Below are 19,756 nucleotides of genomic sequence, written 5' to 3'. Positions count from 1 at the left end.
CCATGGCGCTCCCAAAACCAGTGGATGTTCTGTGCGTGGGAGCACATAGAGAGAGAGCTGTTCCACATGTAGAGCGCTGGCTTGAAGGGTGAGAGGAAGAGTCTGCAGGGTCACAGGTTCGGAGCGTACAGTCTCTCCATCGATGGCATGGATGGAGATCGACTTGGAGAGAACTTTCGTGGGTATGGCGTGCTCCTCCACCAAATCCAGGCTGATAAAGTTCCCCTCCGACCGAGAATCTACAAGCGCTGAGACACAAAAAACATCCGTTGGAGTGGTAATAATAACAGGCAACTCGAAAAATTTTTCTTTAAGTTTAGAAACAGGGGTACATACCACGTTAGCGCGTGGAGTACTCTCCACGCGCTGTCCCAGAGCAGACGCTTGAGCAGAATTGGGCCGGAGTTCACAGTTAGCCTTTAGATGACCTGGACCACCACAATAGAGGCACAAGTGAAGGCGTATGCGACACTGACTCTCAGCGACGGATAGTCTGGATCGTGTGATGTCCATGGGCTCAGGGCTGGGTGCAGGCACAGATTCCGGAACTGGATTCCCGGACTGGAGTTGCACAGGGCGAACCACAGGAGTGTGGCTAACAGCTTTGGGCTTACGGGAAAGGAGCTGATCCAGACGGATAGACAGAGCGATCAGCTGATCCAGGGTGAGTGAGTCGTCCTTGCATGCAAGTTCTCTTTGAATCTCGGGGTTAAGTCCGTGTCGAAACATGGAGATGAGAGCAGGGTCGTTCCAACCGCTGCTAGCAGCTAGCGTACGGAACTCCAGAGCAAAGGCTGCCACAGATAGTTTACCTTGCTTCAAGGAAATCAGAAGCTCTCCACTAGATTGCCCATAGCGTGTATGATCAAAAACACTGCGAAAAATAGACAAAAAAGTGTCGTAGCTGGATTCAGAAATGCTTTCCCAAATAGCTGTAGCCCAGTCCAAAGCCTTGCCAGACAACCGAGAGATTATAAACCCGATTTTAGCTTTATCAGAAGCAGGAGGTGAGTTGCTAAAAAACACGGAGCACTGGAGCAGAAATCCATTACACTTCTCAGTGTTACCGTCATAGACCTCTGGTTTACACACAGCGAAAAAGGGAGTAGTGGGTTTGTTAGGACTGGCTATAGGGCTAACCACTGGGCTAGGGTTCTGGGTGGACAAACCCCGGAGGTGACTCATAATATCGGCTAGCTGCTGCTGTTGGTTAACCTGGTGGCGGGCTAGCTCATCAACAGCTTGGGTCACACCAGCGAGCGTTTGCTGGTGCTGACCTAGAAGCCGACCCTGGTTAGTGTGGGGGAAAATCAACATTTATTCCATGTATTCCTGATTTACTTCATGTATTCATAATCAATTATACTGATTATTACTGTTAATCATTCAATATTCATCCTGTTAATCATTCAATCAGTATGTTATCATTGATTTTATGTGAACTGTGTATTCTCTGCTCCTGGGACATACAGGCTCAGATTTGAGGCCTAAAGAGATGAAAATTGAGTTCTGCCTGGAGACTAGCGGGTCATAGCAAATGGTGTTTTCTGATTCATGAATTATTCTCTCCTCAAGGAATGAAAATTAAGTTTGCCTGGAAACTGTCTTGTCAGAGTAAAAAAGAGTTTTCTGATTTGTGAATTATTCTCTCCTAAAAAAGCTTATCTTCTGTTGTACGTGCAGTTTTCTGTTCCTCTTTTTATATCTGGTAGGGACCTGTTCCAAACAGATCACGTGGACATTACCTCATGTATGAACGAGGACTGTATAAAAATGCCCAGTCGACACAGAAAGGGGCTTTTTCCGACTTTCCTGACTACTCTCATTCTTCATCCATTGCTTTTGCTTTATTTCTGCTTTTTGCAACTTCAAAATAAAAACCTTCTCTTTTTGGCATCCCGGCTCGTTGACTGTCTTTGTCGATTTCCACGACAAATTGGCGTCCCTGCGGTGGGCGGCTCGTGCACCGGGACCTCTAGACCCTGCAAGAAAAGCGGAGGACGCTCTTGGGTTAAAAAAAGAAACCCAACCTTAGAACCTCAACTGTTTTTTAGAGGAAAAGGCGTTTTCTCTGGGGGTCGAGGGGTGTCCGGGGCCGCTGCAGCCGCACCACGTGTGAGTATATTTTTATATCTTTCTTCGTCTGGTTTGAGCCCCCTGGCACACAGTCTGAGTTGTTGTGAAGAGGTTAGAGGCAAAAAGAGGAACCTGTAAGTTTTTTGGTGCTGTGTGTTTGCCTCAATCCAAGATTTGGGGCATAGCCCAGAAAAACTGGTTCCTGGGGCCGGATAACCCGCCTTTGTATGACGATATTTAAAGGTTAAAGAATTTTTCCCCTGGTTTTTTGGTGAGAAAACGGAGGGCACAGTCTGACGGGGCTGTGAGCACATAGGCACAGCGATAGAGTCGCGAACCTGCTGGTAAAGAAAAATGGATCGATCCCTCATCTGTGTGTTGAGAGCGGGGGGTTTTCGGGCCAGAGGGGAAACTTTGTTAAAGTACATTTTTCTAAGGGGAAATGAACGGGGATGCCGAAGGACAAGTGTCTTATAAATTTTTTTGCTATCTAAATTTTTTTTTGGCTTTGCTCCGCACCGCTTCCGTTCTTTTCTCACTTCTAATTTTTTCTGTCTGGTTTTTATCCTCTCGTCTTTTCCTGTTTAGAGTGAGTGAAACAGAAGTGTGTGCGACAGTGCGACTGACAGAGAGGAAAAGAAAAGGGTGTACGAGTGTCTGTTAAAGGGATTAAAAGTGGCAGTGAGTGAGAAAGTGTATGGCAGCGAATTAAAGAGTGTGTGTAAGGCAGGGTGAGTGAAACTGTGTGAGAGCGGGGCTGATTGAGTGTACGAAGTCGTGAGTGACAACGAAATAGGAAATGGATGAGTCCCACTGCAGGGGAGGAGTCCAAGGTGAAGTAGGTGGAGTTGGTCCAGCCCATTGGTTTTAGACTGAGAGGTTGGTTATTTGTGAATTAACGCTTGTGAGATATCATAGAAAATAGAACATAAGTTCAGTAGGGAAATAGAATAATACACAGTGAAAACAGGGGAAAAAGGCTTTTGTATGGGTAGATATATATATATATATACATATAAGAAAATATAAGGATATAAAAAACCTAAATATACAAGGTAAAGATCTATCTGTAAACGGAGCAGTGCAGTAGATGTTACTAATGGTCATAAATAATTAAATAATTAACAGAGTAAAGTGCAATGACATCTATTATGACAGTGACTAATGTGAAATAGAAATATAATATAATATACATATGCATACGTTATAAGACAGTTCTAAAATAAAAATGTGAAAATGTGAATACCCAATCATGAGTACAGTGTACTTTAATGTAAGCAAGGTTGGGAAAAATGTTAATATAAATAATTAAGTTGTTGAATAATGTCGGAGAGGTATGTGACTGGATAGAATTTATAGAATTTAATAAAGGGATTATGGGGTTGGTTAGCAAAACAAAAAAAAAAAATAAAAGTAACTGGAAATTCCAAAATATACTATGCCATGCAGTACTGCTGTGTAAGATGTCCTCAGAGCAGGACAAATAAACATGGTTTCTTGTTTGATTGTTAAATAAATAAGTTTAATAAATAGAAAATGCTACATAGTGAATAGTGAATGAATTAATGAGTGAGCCATTCCAAACACAGCTTTTTATCAGGTGATTTAGTCAATTATCTTACTATTCGTTTCTCATTCAGACTGATCTCAGTTCAGTCCTAGCTGAATGAGACTTATATAAGACAGATGTAATATCTAATTTCTCTATGTTACATTTTGATCCTCATAAGAGGGATAGTTGATTTCAGAAACCAATGAGAAAAGACCTTATTTATTTGAAAATGAAGGTCTTTCTCATTTTAAATAAGGGGAAATAAAATGTGTTTGAAAATGCAGCTCTCTGTTTTGCTTTACGGTATTAAATTAGACTAGAAAGAGATCTGGAAAACGGCATAGATTTAGTTTTCATGCTTATACAATGCCACCTATAAAACAAATGCATAATTTTCTGGCTGTAGCATGAACAAAATCAGCTAAGCAATATAAAATTGTTTCATCTGCATAATGGTAAAGTTTGCAATCTGAAGAAGCAGAGCCAGTAATATAATTTATATATATATATTAAATAAAACTGGACCAAACTTTAACCTTGTGGTACATCTGTGAGATACAGATGCCAAATCTGAATAATTATTCATTGACATGCACTCCTTTGGGTCTATTCCAGAGCAGTGTTATCAAAGCAAATAATTTAAGCTAAATTCAGTGGGAGAGAAGGGGTGATACTGATGGTAATAAGGAAAATCTGTATACAATAATAACAAATAATAAACTATGGATACTCTGTGCCTTGCACAGGCTTTCACGGCGAACACCAGAGTGTGAGTTTGTGACAGTGTGACATACCTGGGTTTGTGCTCCCTGCAGAAACACTACAGCACTGAATGTTGATGAAACAGTGCTGCTACGCTGTGTGTGGTTCAGTGGGCTAGGCTGGTTAGCCAAAGACGGGTAAGATCCCAACATATTACACAGGGACAACCTAAGACAGGCACAGTCTCGATCTGACCACCACATGCATTTCAACAGAAAACGGAGAAAACATCGTGGAAGGGAAGCGCAGCCCAGGGGGGAGTGAGTGGATGAATGACGTGATGGGGTGTGTGTTCAGTGGAGGCCTGGGCAGGGTAGACCAGCCCAAATGGACAGTAAAGAGGGTGAAGCAATTTTGTGTTAAGTTCTCTGAAACAGAAATTCTGTTTCAGAAAAAGGGGGAGAGGTAGATAGATGATCATTATTGCCACCATTATTTGCCCAATAATTATTTTATAGATATAGAGCATTTTTTTTTTAAACTTTTAGCTTGTTTTATCTTTTAAAGTTTGGTTTTTAAAACAACCTCTATGCAGATGAGCAATTACTCTCAGCAATATTGTAACAGTCTTAACTTTAAGACACACCCAATCCTAATTTAAAAAGAAGAAATAAGAAACTTAGAAATCACAAAATTGAACTTTCACTATTCAACATGTGAGCCACTTTTGGAGCAAGGGAAACAGTAAGTGGGATTTGATAAATTGTTTAAGGAAATATATGTATTGTTGATAATTGTGAAAAGCAATCTGCTTGGCATTGTATATGCATAAATACATATTGAAAATATTGAAAAGTAAATGTAAAGCATTGCTCGGATTTACTTGCTATAATAACGTGGACAAAGCAAAGCATAACATCTGTGTTTATTAATATTGATAATATTATTGTTTGTAATGGAACGATTGATACAGAGAAAAATAATCACGTTCCACTTATCCCAATTCTTAAAGCACTAAATACAATCAACTAAATCTAGAAATCAAGGCTTTATAAAAATCTTGGGAACTGAATAAAGTCAGAATCATAATTTCTTAATAAATAGCACACCGCAGAAAATTAAAGAGGCAGGTAAAATAATATAGCCACAAGCGGTGATGCAAAAGTTAAAGCAAAAGTAACCCAAGAAAGCCCAGTACATCAACATGGACCCATTCCTGACACAGAAGCTACATTATGTGTAGTTTGTGCAGAGTTTAAAACTTTGGGCCCTGATATTCTATCAATCAGTGTGGAGATGAATGGGAGAATAGAGCAGCTGATCATTAAAACTTTGCATGGAGCAATGATAATAAACATGATTCAGATATATTTCCAAATGTTTGTTCCTTATTTATTATCTATGTAGTACTATCAATACAATATAAGAGGATATGCAGGAAGCATTCAGTGGTAGGTTTAACAGCAGGTGCGTTTAAAGCAGCAGCTTTGGGCTGTGAAGCAGTAAAATATGGTCTGTACAATGATGGTGCAGAATTGAGGTGTGTGATCTTTAGCTTGGTTAGTGTTTGTGAGAGTGGAAGTAGAAGTGTTTGAGTTTGTTTATGTGTACTTGTGTGGGTGAAGTTGTGTGTGTGTGTTTGTGTGTGTGCATGAGACATAGTGTGTGTCTAGTGGTAAACTAGGTGGTGAAAATTGGAAGTGTTTGTAAAAGCTAATTTGGCTATAAGAGATTAGTTATAGCCATGGGGAAGCAGTTACACTGAAAGGGAAAGGGATGTGAACAAAAGTAAGGTAAAAGCCAGTAATTAATGGTGTTGATAATTAAATGTTGCAATTTAAAATTTGAAAATGACTAAATGTTAGGGATTTAAAGCACTTTTGACAGTAAAGATCATGATTGAGTATAACTGAAAATAAGGACAACTGAAGAAGGTAAGAAAACAAAATTGGGCTGAAATCTGTGCACAGACAAAATTTAAATATGAAATAATTAACTTCCAAGGGGAAATTAGAGCTCAAGTTAAGTGTGATAAATGTATTTTAACCATGTATTTTAACTTGCAGGAAGGAGACACGGAGGACCCCTTAACAGACTTCCAAAATGAATAGAGAACCTTAAACATGATTATAATGAATACAAAAGTCTTGTTTCAGATCTGTTTACACAGGGGGAGAAGGAGAACGTGGTGCAAAGGTGGACCAGTCCAGACACAGAGTGAGGGCTACTCCGCCATTGCGCACGAAAGGGGAACGAGCATGGCTGGATTGAGACTTTCCAGGTGACTGAGAGAACAACGTACGCAGATCAACTGATAGGCGAGGGTTCTACAGCTGTACAACAACAGAGATCGCTTAGAGAGCAAGCGGGAGGAGACGAGAGAGCAGCAGCTAAAAAGTCTGACCCTCAGCAGGCCGCAGCAGGAAGGAGGGGCAGCTGAAATTGCCCACAGCAGCAGACAGCACACAGCAGTGTGTGACGAGGAGAGGAAGTGAGGAAGTAACTGATTGAGCAACGTTTCGTTTGCGTCAAAGTACACTACATACAGAGAGTCTTAAACACATCTCATTAAAAACACACATAGTCTTATCACACACCAACTCATACTTTTCATTCACTGATATTGCAGACATCAAAAGCCAGAATAAAGCTCTTCGTACGTGGGGCTGAGGTAGTCTACGAGAAAAAGGAAGCCAAACCACTATAGACGATGATTTTCATGTATTTTTTCCTTGTTGCTCTGGGAGCAGGACAACAGCAGGACATTGTGCATTTGACCATCACAGATATCATTGTAATCAGCATTTATGTGTTGAAAATTATTATTATTATTATTTTTTTTTTTTCTTATTGTTTAATCAAAATGAAAATTTTTGATTAAAAGGGGGGAAATGTGGGGGAAAATCAACATTTATTCCATGTATTCCTGATTTACTTCATGTATTCATAATCAATTATACTGATTATTACTGTTAATCATTCAATATTCATCCTGTTAATCATTCAATCAGTATGTTATCATTGATTTTATGTGAACTGTGTATTCTCTGCTCCTGGGACATACAGGCTCAGATTTGAGGCCTAAAGAGATGAAAATTGAGTTCTGCCTGGAGACTAGCGGGTCATAGCAAATGGTGTTTTCTGATTCATGAATTATTCTCTCCTCAAGGAATGAAAATTAAGTTTGCCTGGAAACTGTCTTGTCAGAGTAAAAAAGAGTTTTCTGATTTGTGAATTATTCTCTCCTAAAAAAGCTTATCTTCTGTTGTACGTGCAGTTTTCTGTTCCTCTTTTTATATCTGGTAGGGACCTGTTCCAAACAGATCACGTGGACATTACCTCATGTATGAACGAGGACTGTATAAAAATGCCCAGTCGACACAGAAAGGGGCTTTTTCCGACTTTCCTGACTACTCTCATTCTTCATCCATTGCTTTTGCTTTATTTCTGCTTTTTGCAACTTCAAAATAAAAACCTTCTCTTTTTGGCATCCCGGCTCGTTGACTGTCTTTGTCGATTTCCACGACATTAGCCAAACCAGACTTAATAGACTCTGTATCCGCAGTCTCTGTCATTATGGCCGAGTATCTAGTCAGGGCCAGACAGGAATGAGACTGGTGCAGATACAATAAAATAACTTTTATTAAAGTTATAGAGTAGACAGGGGTAGTCAACAGAAACAGGGTCAGTACCAAAAATGCACAGTGTAGAGAAACCATACCATAACCGGAGGACAGTCCAGAGTTCATACACAGGTAGGCAGTATCACAGGGTAGGCAAAAATCCAGAGTACAATAAACAGTCCAGGTCATACACGGTAATCCAACACAAGGGAGCAGGCAAAAATCAAAGTCGGTAGAAAACAAAAACAAGATCATACACGGAGAATAGCAAGGGCAAGAGAAACGCTTTGTATTGTAGGATTTACCAAACAGATACTCGGCGAGGTGTGAGCGTGAGCATGGTCCTTAAATACTCTGAGTAATCAGTACTCGGGGCTTCCTGGTGGCGTCATGTGACGTGTCATGTGATCGGGAGTGTGTGTTGTGTCATGGAGTGGTGCGTTCTGGGTATTGTAGTTGTTACTGTGAGAATCGCAGATAGAGCTGGATGTGGGAGACACAGATGTGCTTTCAGCACCAGACATGACACAATCCTTTCTTTTTTGTAACCTTTACTTCATTTCTTCATACAATATTACCTAATTACAATTACTTAATTTATACAATATTACTTAAATAATTTATGATACATAATATGTTATAATTCCTGAAATGTAAATATTTTTAGTTAAAACACACATATTACACATGGATGGCATGTAATACATTCATTTTAAAGTGAGACTTGGTCTGTTTACAAAATTAATAAATAAATACAAATATAAATAAAATATAAAATAGATTATTTGAGTAATATTGTATTGGTTAAGTAACTGTAATTAGGTCATACTGATCAGCTGAAATACAACTCTGCTACTCCATGTAATGCATATGGTGTGTTCCAGCCAATGTTGTCAAATGTAGTCATTAGTCATTTAAAGGACTGTTTTGCTGTATTGCACCTTAACCATTGTTGTTAAAAAACATTAATGTTTTTTAAACTTAGTTTTTTAACGTCTATTTTCATAACTAAGTAAAGCTAAGTATCCACTAAGGTTGGGTGCAGCAGCATTAGCATAAATACTGACGCTAGTCGCGGTTATTGTTAGTACATGGGGCAAACACTTAGGGTTCCAGTAAGCCAGGGCAATATTAGCTAGCGGTTCGTCCCATGCAGCTTGTTTTAATGTCATAGACGTGCAGGCTACAGTCTGATATACTTGCCTCTGAACTGTGAAAGAGTTACTAGCACTTACCACGCTTAGCGGCTAATGCTAATACTGCTCCAGACTTGGTGCTGGGGAAACTTAACTGAAATTCCTGTATAACGCTGTACTTCATTTGGAGTGGCTTTACTGCTCCTTACAACCTGACTGGTAAAATTCATACATAATGCGCACTGGATCATAAGGAGCACTAAAATGTTTTGGGAAAATGGAAGGATTTTAAGTGCACCTTATAGTGCAAAAAATACAGTAGTTTAACTATTATCCCGAGCATTTACCCATTTCTGAGGGTAAATAAAACCATTTTGCCACCTGTGAGCCTTTTCTAAACCCCTTTTAATTAAACATTTACCTGACCAGTGTTATTTCAGTATAGTAAACATTCACAATACAATGCTAGGAATGAATGTTTGCCCTTTACAAATGTAATCTATTTCTGCCTTTTTATCACACTTAATTGATTTAGATCATACACCGTCTAAGTAAACCGAAAATACAGTTTCTCACTCTCATTTTATTTATTAAATATATATTAAAAAACTATCCAACTCCAAACAGGCCCTGTGTGGAAAAAAAAGGCCCATTAGTGGCTTAATAAACCATTTAACCGCATTTAATTGATAATTGGGGTTACTTGAACTCGAGACGCCGAGGGTTGATTACTCTTAGCCCTGTTGAATTTAGACATTATTTAAATAGAACCTTAAAGAATGAAGCAATTCTGTGAAGAAGAGTGAGCTATAATTTGCCTCATCTCCGCTTATAAGAAGTGTCTGATGGCAGTCGACTCTTGACAGGTTTTTTTTTTTTTTTTAAGTTAAAAGGAACAGTTACACGTGCGTGCCCACAGCAGTATAAGTTATGAGGTGATATCTTGTGAGTGAGGTTAAACACTGGCCAGCATGTTCATGGCAAGTGTATGTTATTTTCTCATATGCGTTATGAGGTGATATATTGTGAGTTAAGTTGAACACTGGCCAGCATGTTCTTGGCAAGGGTATGTGATTTTTCATATATACATTATGAAGTGATATCTTGCTTTTAGAAGCATACTGCCCTGCCCAATCAGCTCTCCCTTCTGCCCCACCCCTAAACCCATACATCACCCAGTGCCCCCAAGGTGGAGTCAGCAAAATATCAGGGTATTTAGTGCCCCTTTAAAGGATAGAAGAAATACAGTAAGTGCAAATACTTTTCTGGAAATGCTTTTGATCATGTAAATTCACAAAATCCCAATAAATATGCTTAAGTTGTGGTAACGATAAATCAGCAAATTCTATATACAAATACAGCAAATCAGGCCTGTGCTATATTAAGCTAATAGGAAGCTAGCAAATACAACTCTAACAACTATGTGCCTCTATCAACTCTTTCATTTCCAACCTGAAATCAGTTCTATTGCTTCTCATTCAGCTCACCTTCTCCAGTGTGCAGTGCAGACGCTGATTATTTGCACATGTATATTCTCTTTTGTCCTTCGCAGCCTTTCCAGACAGAACATTTTAACATAACAGAGTCTCTGCATGGGGTTTTTTGTTGTTTCTACTTTTAGTATTTCAGAATATGACCTTTGTCTGGACGTTTGTTGTTTGCTGATTAGGGATCTGTCTGTGATATGCTTGTGCGCTTCAGTTTTTGTCCATCCTGCTGGTATTGACCAGGTTCTCCAGAAAGCCCAACTCCTGCATCATCCTGCCAGCAATTCCCAAAACATTACACAGGGCGTCTTTTGTAAATGTGGAAAAACGCTTTGTAAGCTTCTGATGTGCTACCGTGGTCGCAGTCGCTAACACCCTCTCTTGCTTAACGCTGCAGACGAGTGCAGACCCACTTAGTGACGTTTTTTGTTTTTTCTTCTTTTCTGCTCATAATTTCTCACTGTGGCTTTTACTGTTGTTCTAATGCTGTTTATAGCTGGTTTCAGTTTCTGACGCGTGATTGCTGAGGCAGCACTGCCAGAACAGTAAACAACCAGCATGCTAACAGGCTGCAAATGAGGATCCATTTTTTTCCCCCGCCATAAAAATGTTAACACTGTCATTGTTACAAGCTTCACCTCTTGTACGATTGAGTGCCTAGATGGAATATGAATTACTAGAACGCCGTTCGGAAATGACCTTCCTGAGCAAATGATTGTTATCATGGGGGGTTTAATTTGAGATAATTGCTGATAGTATTTTATTGCCCAGGCTTGTTATCAGCTTTTTAATTAGAATCAGCAATTTAATCAGAAATGTGCACTTTCTTACAGGGCAGGGGAAGACTAAATGTTTTTTATTCATCTTTTTGTTAATGAATTTCAGCTAATGCTGTCATTCCAGGCTTTTTTTGTCCTGTGTGTGTGTGTATGTGTGTGTGTGTGTGTGTGTGCTTATGTCTGACTACTTCATTGTAACTGCTTACCTTCTTTTACCCTGGTCTTTAATGGGCAGGACCCCACATAATAGACCATCACAGAGCAGGTATTATTATTTGGTTGGTGGGTCATTCTAGAGCTTAGATCGAAAAGAGTCAGGCATCAAGAGGCTTTTATTGTCATTCCATTAGAGTACAGGTACACAGTGCAATGAAATTACTGAAATAAAAAATAAAACATGGTGCAACATGGATAAGCAATACAATATAGTCAACAAAGTGCAAACGTGAAAGAAATTGTGCAACACAGAACTAAAAACACTACAATGAATACAACAAATACAGCAGACATGAGACAATTTAACAGGCAGGACCGTGCAGTACTGATACGGTACAGTCACGGTAAAGTGTGTGATGAGAATAAGGTGCAGAGATATGTAACATACTGTAACACATACAGCTCTGGATAAAATTAAGAGACCACTTCAGTTTCTGAATCAGTTTCTCTGATTTTGCTATTTATAGGTTTATGTTTGAGTAAAATGAACATTGTTGTTTCATTCTATAAACCACAGACATTTTTCCTAAATTCCAAATAAAAAATTCTCATTTAGAGCATTTATTTGCAGAAAATGAGAAATGGCTGAAATAACAAAAAAGTTGGAGTTCAGAAATCACTATTTAGTGGAATAAAAATCCTAGTTTTCATTTATCTTGTTTATCTTGTTCTCCTCCACCAGTCTTACACACTGCTTTTGGATAACTTTATGCCACTCCTAGTGAAAAAAATCAAGCAGTTATGCTTGGTTTGATGGCTTGTGATCATCCATCTTCCTCTTGATTACATTCCAGAGGTTTTCAATTAGGTAAAATCAAAGAAACTCATAATTTTTAAATGCTCTCTTATTTTTTTTTTTTCCAGAGCTGTATATTATGCATGATCACAGCAGTTACTGAGGTAGGGAGTTTGTAGTTCTTATAGAATGAGCAGCAAACATTGCTGAAAGATATAGCATTTGCAGTCTCTGTGTGCTGAGAGTGTGTAGAGTGATGGGTTGGTTTGGTACAGTCTTTGTGTGTGTGTGTGAGGAGTGGTGGGGGTGGAGGGGGGGTCAGCTGTGTGTTGAGAAGTCTGACTGCCTGGTGGATGACGCTGTTACAGAGCCTGGTAGTGGAGGCTTGAATGTTTCGGTATCTTCTGCCGGACGGCATCAGAGCAAAGAGGGGTGGGTGGGGTCACAATGCTGGTAGAACATGGTGAGGATGGGAGGTGAAAGATGGGACGCAGGAAGTAGAGGTGCTGCTGGGCTTTCTTGGTTATGGAACTTTTGAAAAAAATTTAAACCCCACATTTTTTAATAAGTAGACAGTAGTTAAAACTTACCTTTTTAACTGCAATTCCATATTGAAGGTGCCAGTACTTCCTGATTTCTGCCCCAAACAGTTTAATATGTCTGCCTGGCGACCACATCCATATCCCCACTCATAGTTCTTGGCATGGTAATTGACCGACGTGTGGAGCTTTTCATTTTAGCCATGCCTAGCTCTATATAACATTTAAAAAATATATATATTAAAAAAACGCTGTCCTTCGGGAGATCGCTGGATTGAATCCTGGTCATGCAGCTTGCCATTAGCTGCCGTAGCCCTGAGAGAGCACAATTGGCCTTGCTCTCTCTGGGTGGGTAGATTGGACTTTCACCGCACATCACTGTAAAGGTTGATGTCAATCATCTTTGAGCTGATGCTTCAGAACCGATGATAATATTAGTGCGTTTTGCTCTGGTATAAGTGGAACAGACTCAGCAGTGCTGTTGGAGTTTTTAAACACTGTGTTCACTCACTGTCCACTTTATTAAGACTCCCATTATATACACCTATTAATCATAACTTTCCTTGTTTCATTCCAGACTTGAATTTCAAAACTCAGACGAGAAGTGCTGTGTCGGTGCGTGAAGGCCAAGGAGTGGTTTTACTATGTGGTACGCCTGCATACGCAGGAGGTGAGTTATCCACGCTGTTATTCTCACTCTTTCAGCTTTTCAGTGTGTTTTATTCATACATTATTCAAAGCCCAACTTAATTGTGACTTCTGCAGAGCTAAAGAGTTGATAAATTAGCATTTAGTACAATGTCTAGACCAAAGCACACCAATTTCTCCGTTTTATGTCTCACTATAAATAGCCTTTTTTATGCTGTAGGGATTTGTGAATTATACATTGTGTTTACACTTTATATTAAAGGCCCTTAATAAAATATTAATAACTTGCACATACTTTACTTACTCAGAAGTCCAATAAAGGCAATTATGTCTAGACCGCCTACGATTGTCTACATAAATGTTTATCAGGGGGTTTATGTGCAGTACCAGTCAAAAGTTTGGACACACCGTCTCATTCAGTGTTTCTCTTGATTTCTTTATTTAATTTTTTGGTAACACTTTACATTAAGTGTTGACTAACTAACATGAAGTAATGCATTAGTTACCATGAATAAGACATGAGGTATCCGGGGTAATGTCAGCATACCACCAAGAAGGACGAACCACATCCAACAGGATTAACTGTGGACGCAAGGGGAAGCTGTTTGAAAGGGATGTTCGGGTGCTAATCCGGATTGTATCCAAAAAACATAAAACCACGGCTGCTCAAATCACGACAGAATTCATTGTCGAGACAATAAATTATTGTGGTCTAAAACCAGGTGTTTCAGTTTCATCGTCCAATCCCTGTATATATGTGGGAGTGTTTGTTGGAATTGAGCTTGAACATGTAGAAATTATAAATCTAAACCATGATTAACCAGTAATGCCTTTGTTAAGCATTATTAACATCTGTTAAACATTACTAAGCATTTATACAGCTCTGTTCAGTAAAATAAATATACCTGATGTAAAGTGAAATTTAAATCATTCTAATCCATGTAGAGATGTATTTCCAATAGAAGTAAAAATGTATAATATCTAATATTATATTAGTTTACTGACATTAGTAAATAAACCAAGTACCTGGCTACCACTGCATAAGTGTTATCACAGCTAAATATATTTATAATTAATAATTAATTAATAATTATTTAACAATTACTGTATGTTAAGCTGCAGCATATAAGCAAATGACAAAAAGAGCAGTTGTTACTTGTTTACCGAACATTAGTTAACACTATTAATGAAGTGTGTGATTTATTGTTCATCTTAACAGATGCTTTACTTCTAACGTTAGTTCATGCGAAAGTAACATTAATTAATGCCGTTGTTCTGTGTTATGTTTAATTAACCTTACCTAAGCATTATTAACGTATTGCTTTATGTCTTATTCATGTTAGTTAGTCAACACTTAATGTAAAGTGTTACTAATATTTTTTTGTTTTATCCCAGCCATAGTGGAAGCTTAAAAATCTTAACTTACTGTAAATGAACGTTTTTTCCGGAGCGAAATCTGTGTAGATTAACATCGTTTGACTTTAAGATAATCCCTTTACCATTCAGTGGCTGGAGATGCCGGATTAGAAGGAAACATGGCGGCACCTGTGTTCCTTACTAGTGTCACATAATGCGCCTTAAAATCAGGTGCGATTTATAGACTGAAAAAACGGATACATACAAAACATGGAGCAGAAAGTAGATAATAAGCAGATGAACTGAAAGAATGGACATTTAAGAGATTCAAACTTGGTGTGAAGATTTCATCTGATAAAAATTGTCTTAAGTGTGTGATGTACTTATCCACTACAGGCTAAGTAAAAAGAAATCCTTGTTATCTATTATTTTCCTTTGTAGATCTGTCCTTCGCCTGGGTTTTCAACGAGTACCCGTACTTTGTTCAGCAAGACAACAGACGCTTCGTCTCTCAGGAGACTGGGAACCTCTACATCGCGAAAGTGGAGCCATCAGATGTGGGGAACTACACCTGTGTGGTGGTGAACCGCATCACGAAAGGCAAAGTGCTCAGCTCTCCTACCCCTCTGGTGCTGAGAACAGACGGTAAGAAGACGCTTTCGTGATCTGATAGGAATGAGCTCTTTGCTGGTTTATGTGGCATCTGTGCCAGTCTGTGTTAACCGTCATGAATTGATGCTGTATGGATCATTTGAGGAACATTAAAAGTTGCTTGCAGCAGTTCTCAAAACGGTGCCTTATTTAATGAGTTTTCAGTTTGTAAACATCATCTGGATATCCCACATGAATATCACCTCATATGCTGCTGTACTGTATAGAATGGTTTAAGAAATTAACACATACATTAGCGTGAAAAATAATTTTCTCCCTTTCAGATTTCCTATTTTTTTTGTTTTGTCATGCATACATTGTTGCATGTAAACAAATACAACCTGAGTTAATATAAAAAGCACTTTTTAAATGATGATTTCATTTATTAAGGGGGAAAAAAAACTATCCAAACCAATCTAGCCCTTAGTGAAAGTGTTTGCCCCTCACCATAAATGAACTGTGATTAATCACACTTTCTGTAAAGCTGATTTCAAATTTAATTACTAAACAAAACCAGGCCTGATTACTGCCAGGCCTGTAGAATAGAACCTGTCTGACAACCTGAAGCAGCTAAAAGATCTTAAAAAGCAACACATTATGCCACAATCTAAAGAAATGCAAAAACAGATGGAAAAACACAGTCTGGAAATGGTTATAAAGTCATTTCTAAGGCTTTGGGACTCCAGAATACCATAGTGAGAAACACTAGTGAACCTTCCCAGGAGTGGCCAGCCGTTCATGGACAACTCATCCAGGAAAGCCGGTTGTTTGGATGTTAGCATGGCTAGCTCTAACTCTCCTGCTGTCCTTCTTTCTCCGCTCTCCTCCGGCTGTTGGTAGTAGGTGGTCCCTCACAAACCCTGGAGATATCAACCAATAGCATTTGCAATATTCCCCTTTTTTTTGCTAGCGAGTTTCACATTTGTGCTTGCGAGAAGTTCAATTTTTTCACCTGGTATTTTTACGCCCTCGACTTTTTACATTGATGCGATGTCATAGATTTGTCTCTAAAAAAAGTCAAATTTAATGCTTTTTAAGTCCTTTAAAGGCATCAATAAATATCATTTTAGGCCCAAATATGTAGTCATGACTTCTTAAGTAGAAAAAAAATTATTGTATTGAGTTGTAGCTAACTCGCTGCTAACGTTAGTATGTTAGCTAGCTCGCTGTTAATGTAAACTCCGCTAACCTTAGTTCTCTCCCCAATAACAATAGCTAGCTCGCCGTTAATGGTAACTCCGCCAACATTAGTTCTCTCTCCGTTAATATTAGCTAGCTCGCAGCTAATGTTAGCTAGCTCTCTGCTAACCTTAGTTCTCTCCCCAGTAACATTAGCTAGCTCGCAGCTAATGTTAGCTAGCTCTATGCTAACTTTAGTTCTCTCCCCAGTAACATTAGCTAGCTCGCAGCTAATGTTAGCTAGCTCTCCGCTAACCTTAGTTCTCTCCCCAATAATTTGCCGCTAATGTTAGTATATGCTTTCCCACTGGCATTAAGCTGGCATTAAATCTAAAAATGTAATACCTACAGCAAATTTAAGATAGTTTAAGACCTTAATCATCAAGATTTTAATTTAAAATGTTTTAAGACTTTTTAAGGACCTGCGGGAACCCCGTAAAATAGCGTCTGAGTTTAGGAATAAATCTACACTGATGGGTGTGGTGGTCTGGAAGTGAGGTGTGTTCAGAAAAATATCTGGCGTGTTGCTATTTTGGCAGCAGAAAACACAGGAGCTCCACTGACTGAAATAAACCTAGACAACAGTCTATAGTCAGAGTCCTTTTCTATAGGTGCACCATGCCCTCCTGACTTTTAACTCAACAATAAAACAATAAAGAATATAAAGAATAAAATAAAATAACATTGCTGTTCCCTTAAACGAGCTGCTGGAGTACCTTCACAGTGTAAACACGCAGGTCAGTATCTTTCTGAGATGCACAAAAGCGCTGCACTGTTAAGATACGAACGTGCCAAAGTCAGAGCTCACCTGGCTCTTAAAAGGAATGACAACTGGCACACTGATTGTTTTGGGTTTTTTTTTACGTCATGCCCAAAACACACCCATGATTAAATAAGGGAATAAATTTATGCATTTTGAACTGCGTAAGGTAATGTATTTTTTTGTGCCCTCACGATACCAAAGACACACCGTCATGCCCTAAATCCAGCTACACGCTCTGCAATTGACCGGTGCACTATAGATAACTAGAATAGGTCCTTTTGAGTGCATCATAGAGGCATGTCTATTAGTCAGCAATCTCTCACCAGGAGGAACACTACCCAAAAGGAGTCTCTGAGGGCTTTTTTTGCGTTATATTTTGGCAGTGATTGTATTAGCTATTTTTACTTTCCTTTTTACATGCTAGCAAGCCAGATGTACATCTCTATTCTAATCCATTCAGAGTGCTTTATCCTCTGACTGTGACTCAACATAAAAGCTGCAGTAAAGGTAGGAAAGACCTTGATCAGACAGGTATACTAAGCCTTCTTCCTTTCAGCATTCAATCCCACACATTCAACACATCTGAGATGATCCCAGCAAGCTACACTTACACGATTCTCTGTACTATAGAAAATAAAACCAACATATAGTTTTATATATTTTAATATATAATAAAAAGCAATTTTAATGAATTCTGATGATACTTGACTTCATATTTGACATGTAATAACTTAAATAAAAATGTACCTAATTGAATCCACTTATATTCATCTAATTTATAATTTATCTAATGTTAGTGTTTTACAAAACAAGAGCCGTCAGTTCAGAGTATTAACTGTTATACACAGAAAATGAAGTGATTGCAGCAGAAACTAGAAATCAATTCTCAAGAGAGCCTAAAATCTTTCATACTGGATTGTAATCCATATTTAAAACAGTATAAAAGTTATTTTGAGGAAAGGAAAGTAGGCCACAAAAACATATCAGCCTAGAATGGCATTTTATACACATACAGCTCTGAAAAAAAATCACTTTCTGAATCAGTTTCTCTGATTTTGCTATTTATAGGTATGTCTGAGTAAAATTAACATTGTTGTTTTATTCTATAAAATACAGACAACATTTCACCCAGATTCCAAATATAAATATTGTCATTTAGAACATTTATTTGCAGAAAATAAAAAATCAGAAATAACAAAAAAGATGCAGAGAAATCAATATTTGTTGGAATAATTCTGTTTTTTTTTATCACAGTTTTTTATGCATCTTGGCACGTTCTCCTCCACCAGTCTTACACACTGCTTTTGGATAACTTTATGCCACTCCTGGTGCTTGTGATCATCCATCTTCCTCTTGATTATATTCCAGAGGTTTCTTAATTTAAAAGAAACTCAAAATAAAAGAAACTCATCATTTTTAAGTGGTATCTTATTTTTTTTCAGAGCTGTACACATACACAAACTTAATTTCCATGTGGTAAAAAGACAACAAACTAGATTTATTTATCTCAAATGAAAAACTGAGCTAACTCCTCTGTGATTTTATTCCCGTCCGGAACAACCATGTATGTGTTTTTCTCAGACGTCCTCTGAGAAAATTAAAGGCTGAATTATTTATTGTTTTTCGCCAAACTCCGTGGTCCTCCGGTAATTTTATTTCTGTCTGGATACACATTTCTGAGTTTCATCACCTCACGTTTTAATAAAATAGCTATTTGTCCACTGCCATGCACCATAATTACACTTATTTACAGAATTGGGCACGCGTTTCCATGGAGATCCACGTAAACACAACAGTGAGTGGAAATAGAGGAGCTACTGAGCGTGATGTCATGTGACTGAGAAAGCCTACAAACTCACTGGTCCTCCTGTTTTATCACTGAATAGAAGTGTGAAATATTTTTACAGACGAATCCTAAAAATGTTAATATTGCTGTTTTCAGCATGTTTTTATTGTTGAAATATTTAGCGACATAGTCCTATCCTGTACAGGTTCTCACAACCTTTATCTTAAAGCCGCAGTACGTTTTTACAGCCGTCAGGCCTGTAGTTTCCTGGTAAGCCCCCTGGATTGCTCTCTAGGAAATTTCCCTGCCGTTCTGCTGTTGCTTTCTCATAAAACAAACCTTGCCAATGGCTGAATGAAATATTCACCACCGGTGCGAAAGCAGCTGCAAACACCACGCCTCACCACCCTGCGTCAGCCTCCAGATTGGCGTGAATTATTTGTGGCCTTTGTTATATCTCATTCTCCCGAGCTCAGGTTGAAGTTAGCACTCGTGTCCCACAAAGCGCCGAGGCGCACTAGGTTTTA

At 38.6% G+C, this 19,756-nt stretch overlaps 1 protein-coding gene across 1 annotated transcript in view; it reads left to right on the top strand.

Annotated features, from left to right (window-relative positions):
- The window catches only part of cntn3a.2 (contactin 3a, tandem duplicate 2), a 167,982-nt gene that overhangs the window by 58,903 nt on the left and 89,323 nt on the right, over positions 1–19,756 (top strand). The window contains exons 5-6 of the mRNA XM_022677584.2: positions 13,424–13,516; positions 15,292–15,495. Coding sequence (XP_022533305.2) covers positions 13,424–13,516; positions 15,292–15,495 — 297 coding nt within the window. The remainder of the gene's footprint in view (positions 1–13,423; positions 13,517–15,291; positions 15,496–19,756) is intronic.

This window comes from Astyanax mexicanus, chromosome 13 (assembly GCF_023375975.1).
Source record: "Astyanax mexicanus isolate ESR-SI-001 chromosome 13, AstMex3_surface, whole genome shotgun sequence".
In the NCBI taxonomy this organism is placed as follows: domain Eukaryota; kingdom Metazoa; phylum Chordata; class Actinopteri; order Characiformes; family Acestrorhamphidae; genus Astyanax; species Astyanax mexicanus.
This window is presented reverse-complemented; position numbering and strand designations above follow the sequence as displayed.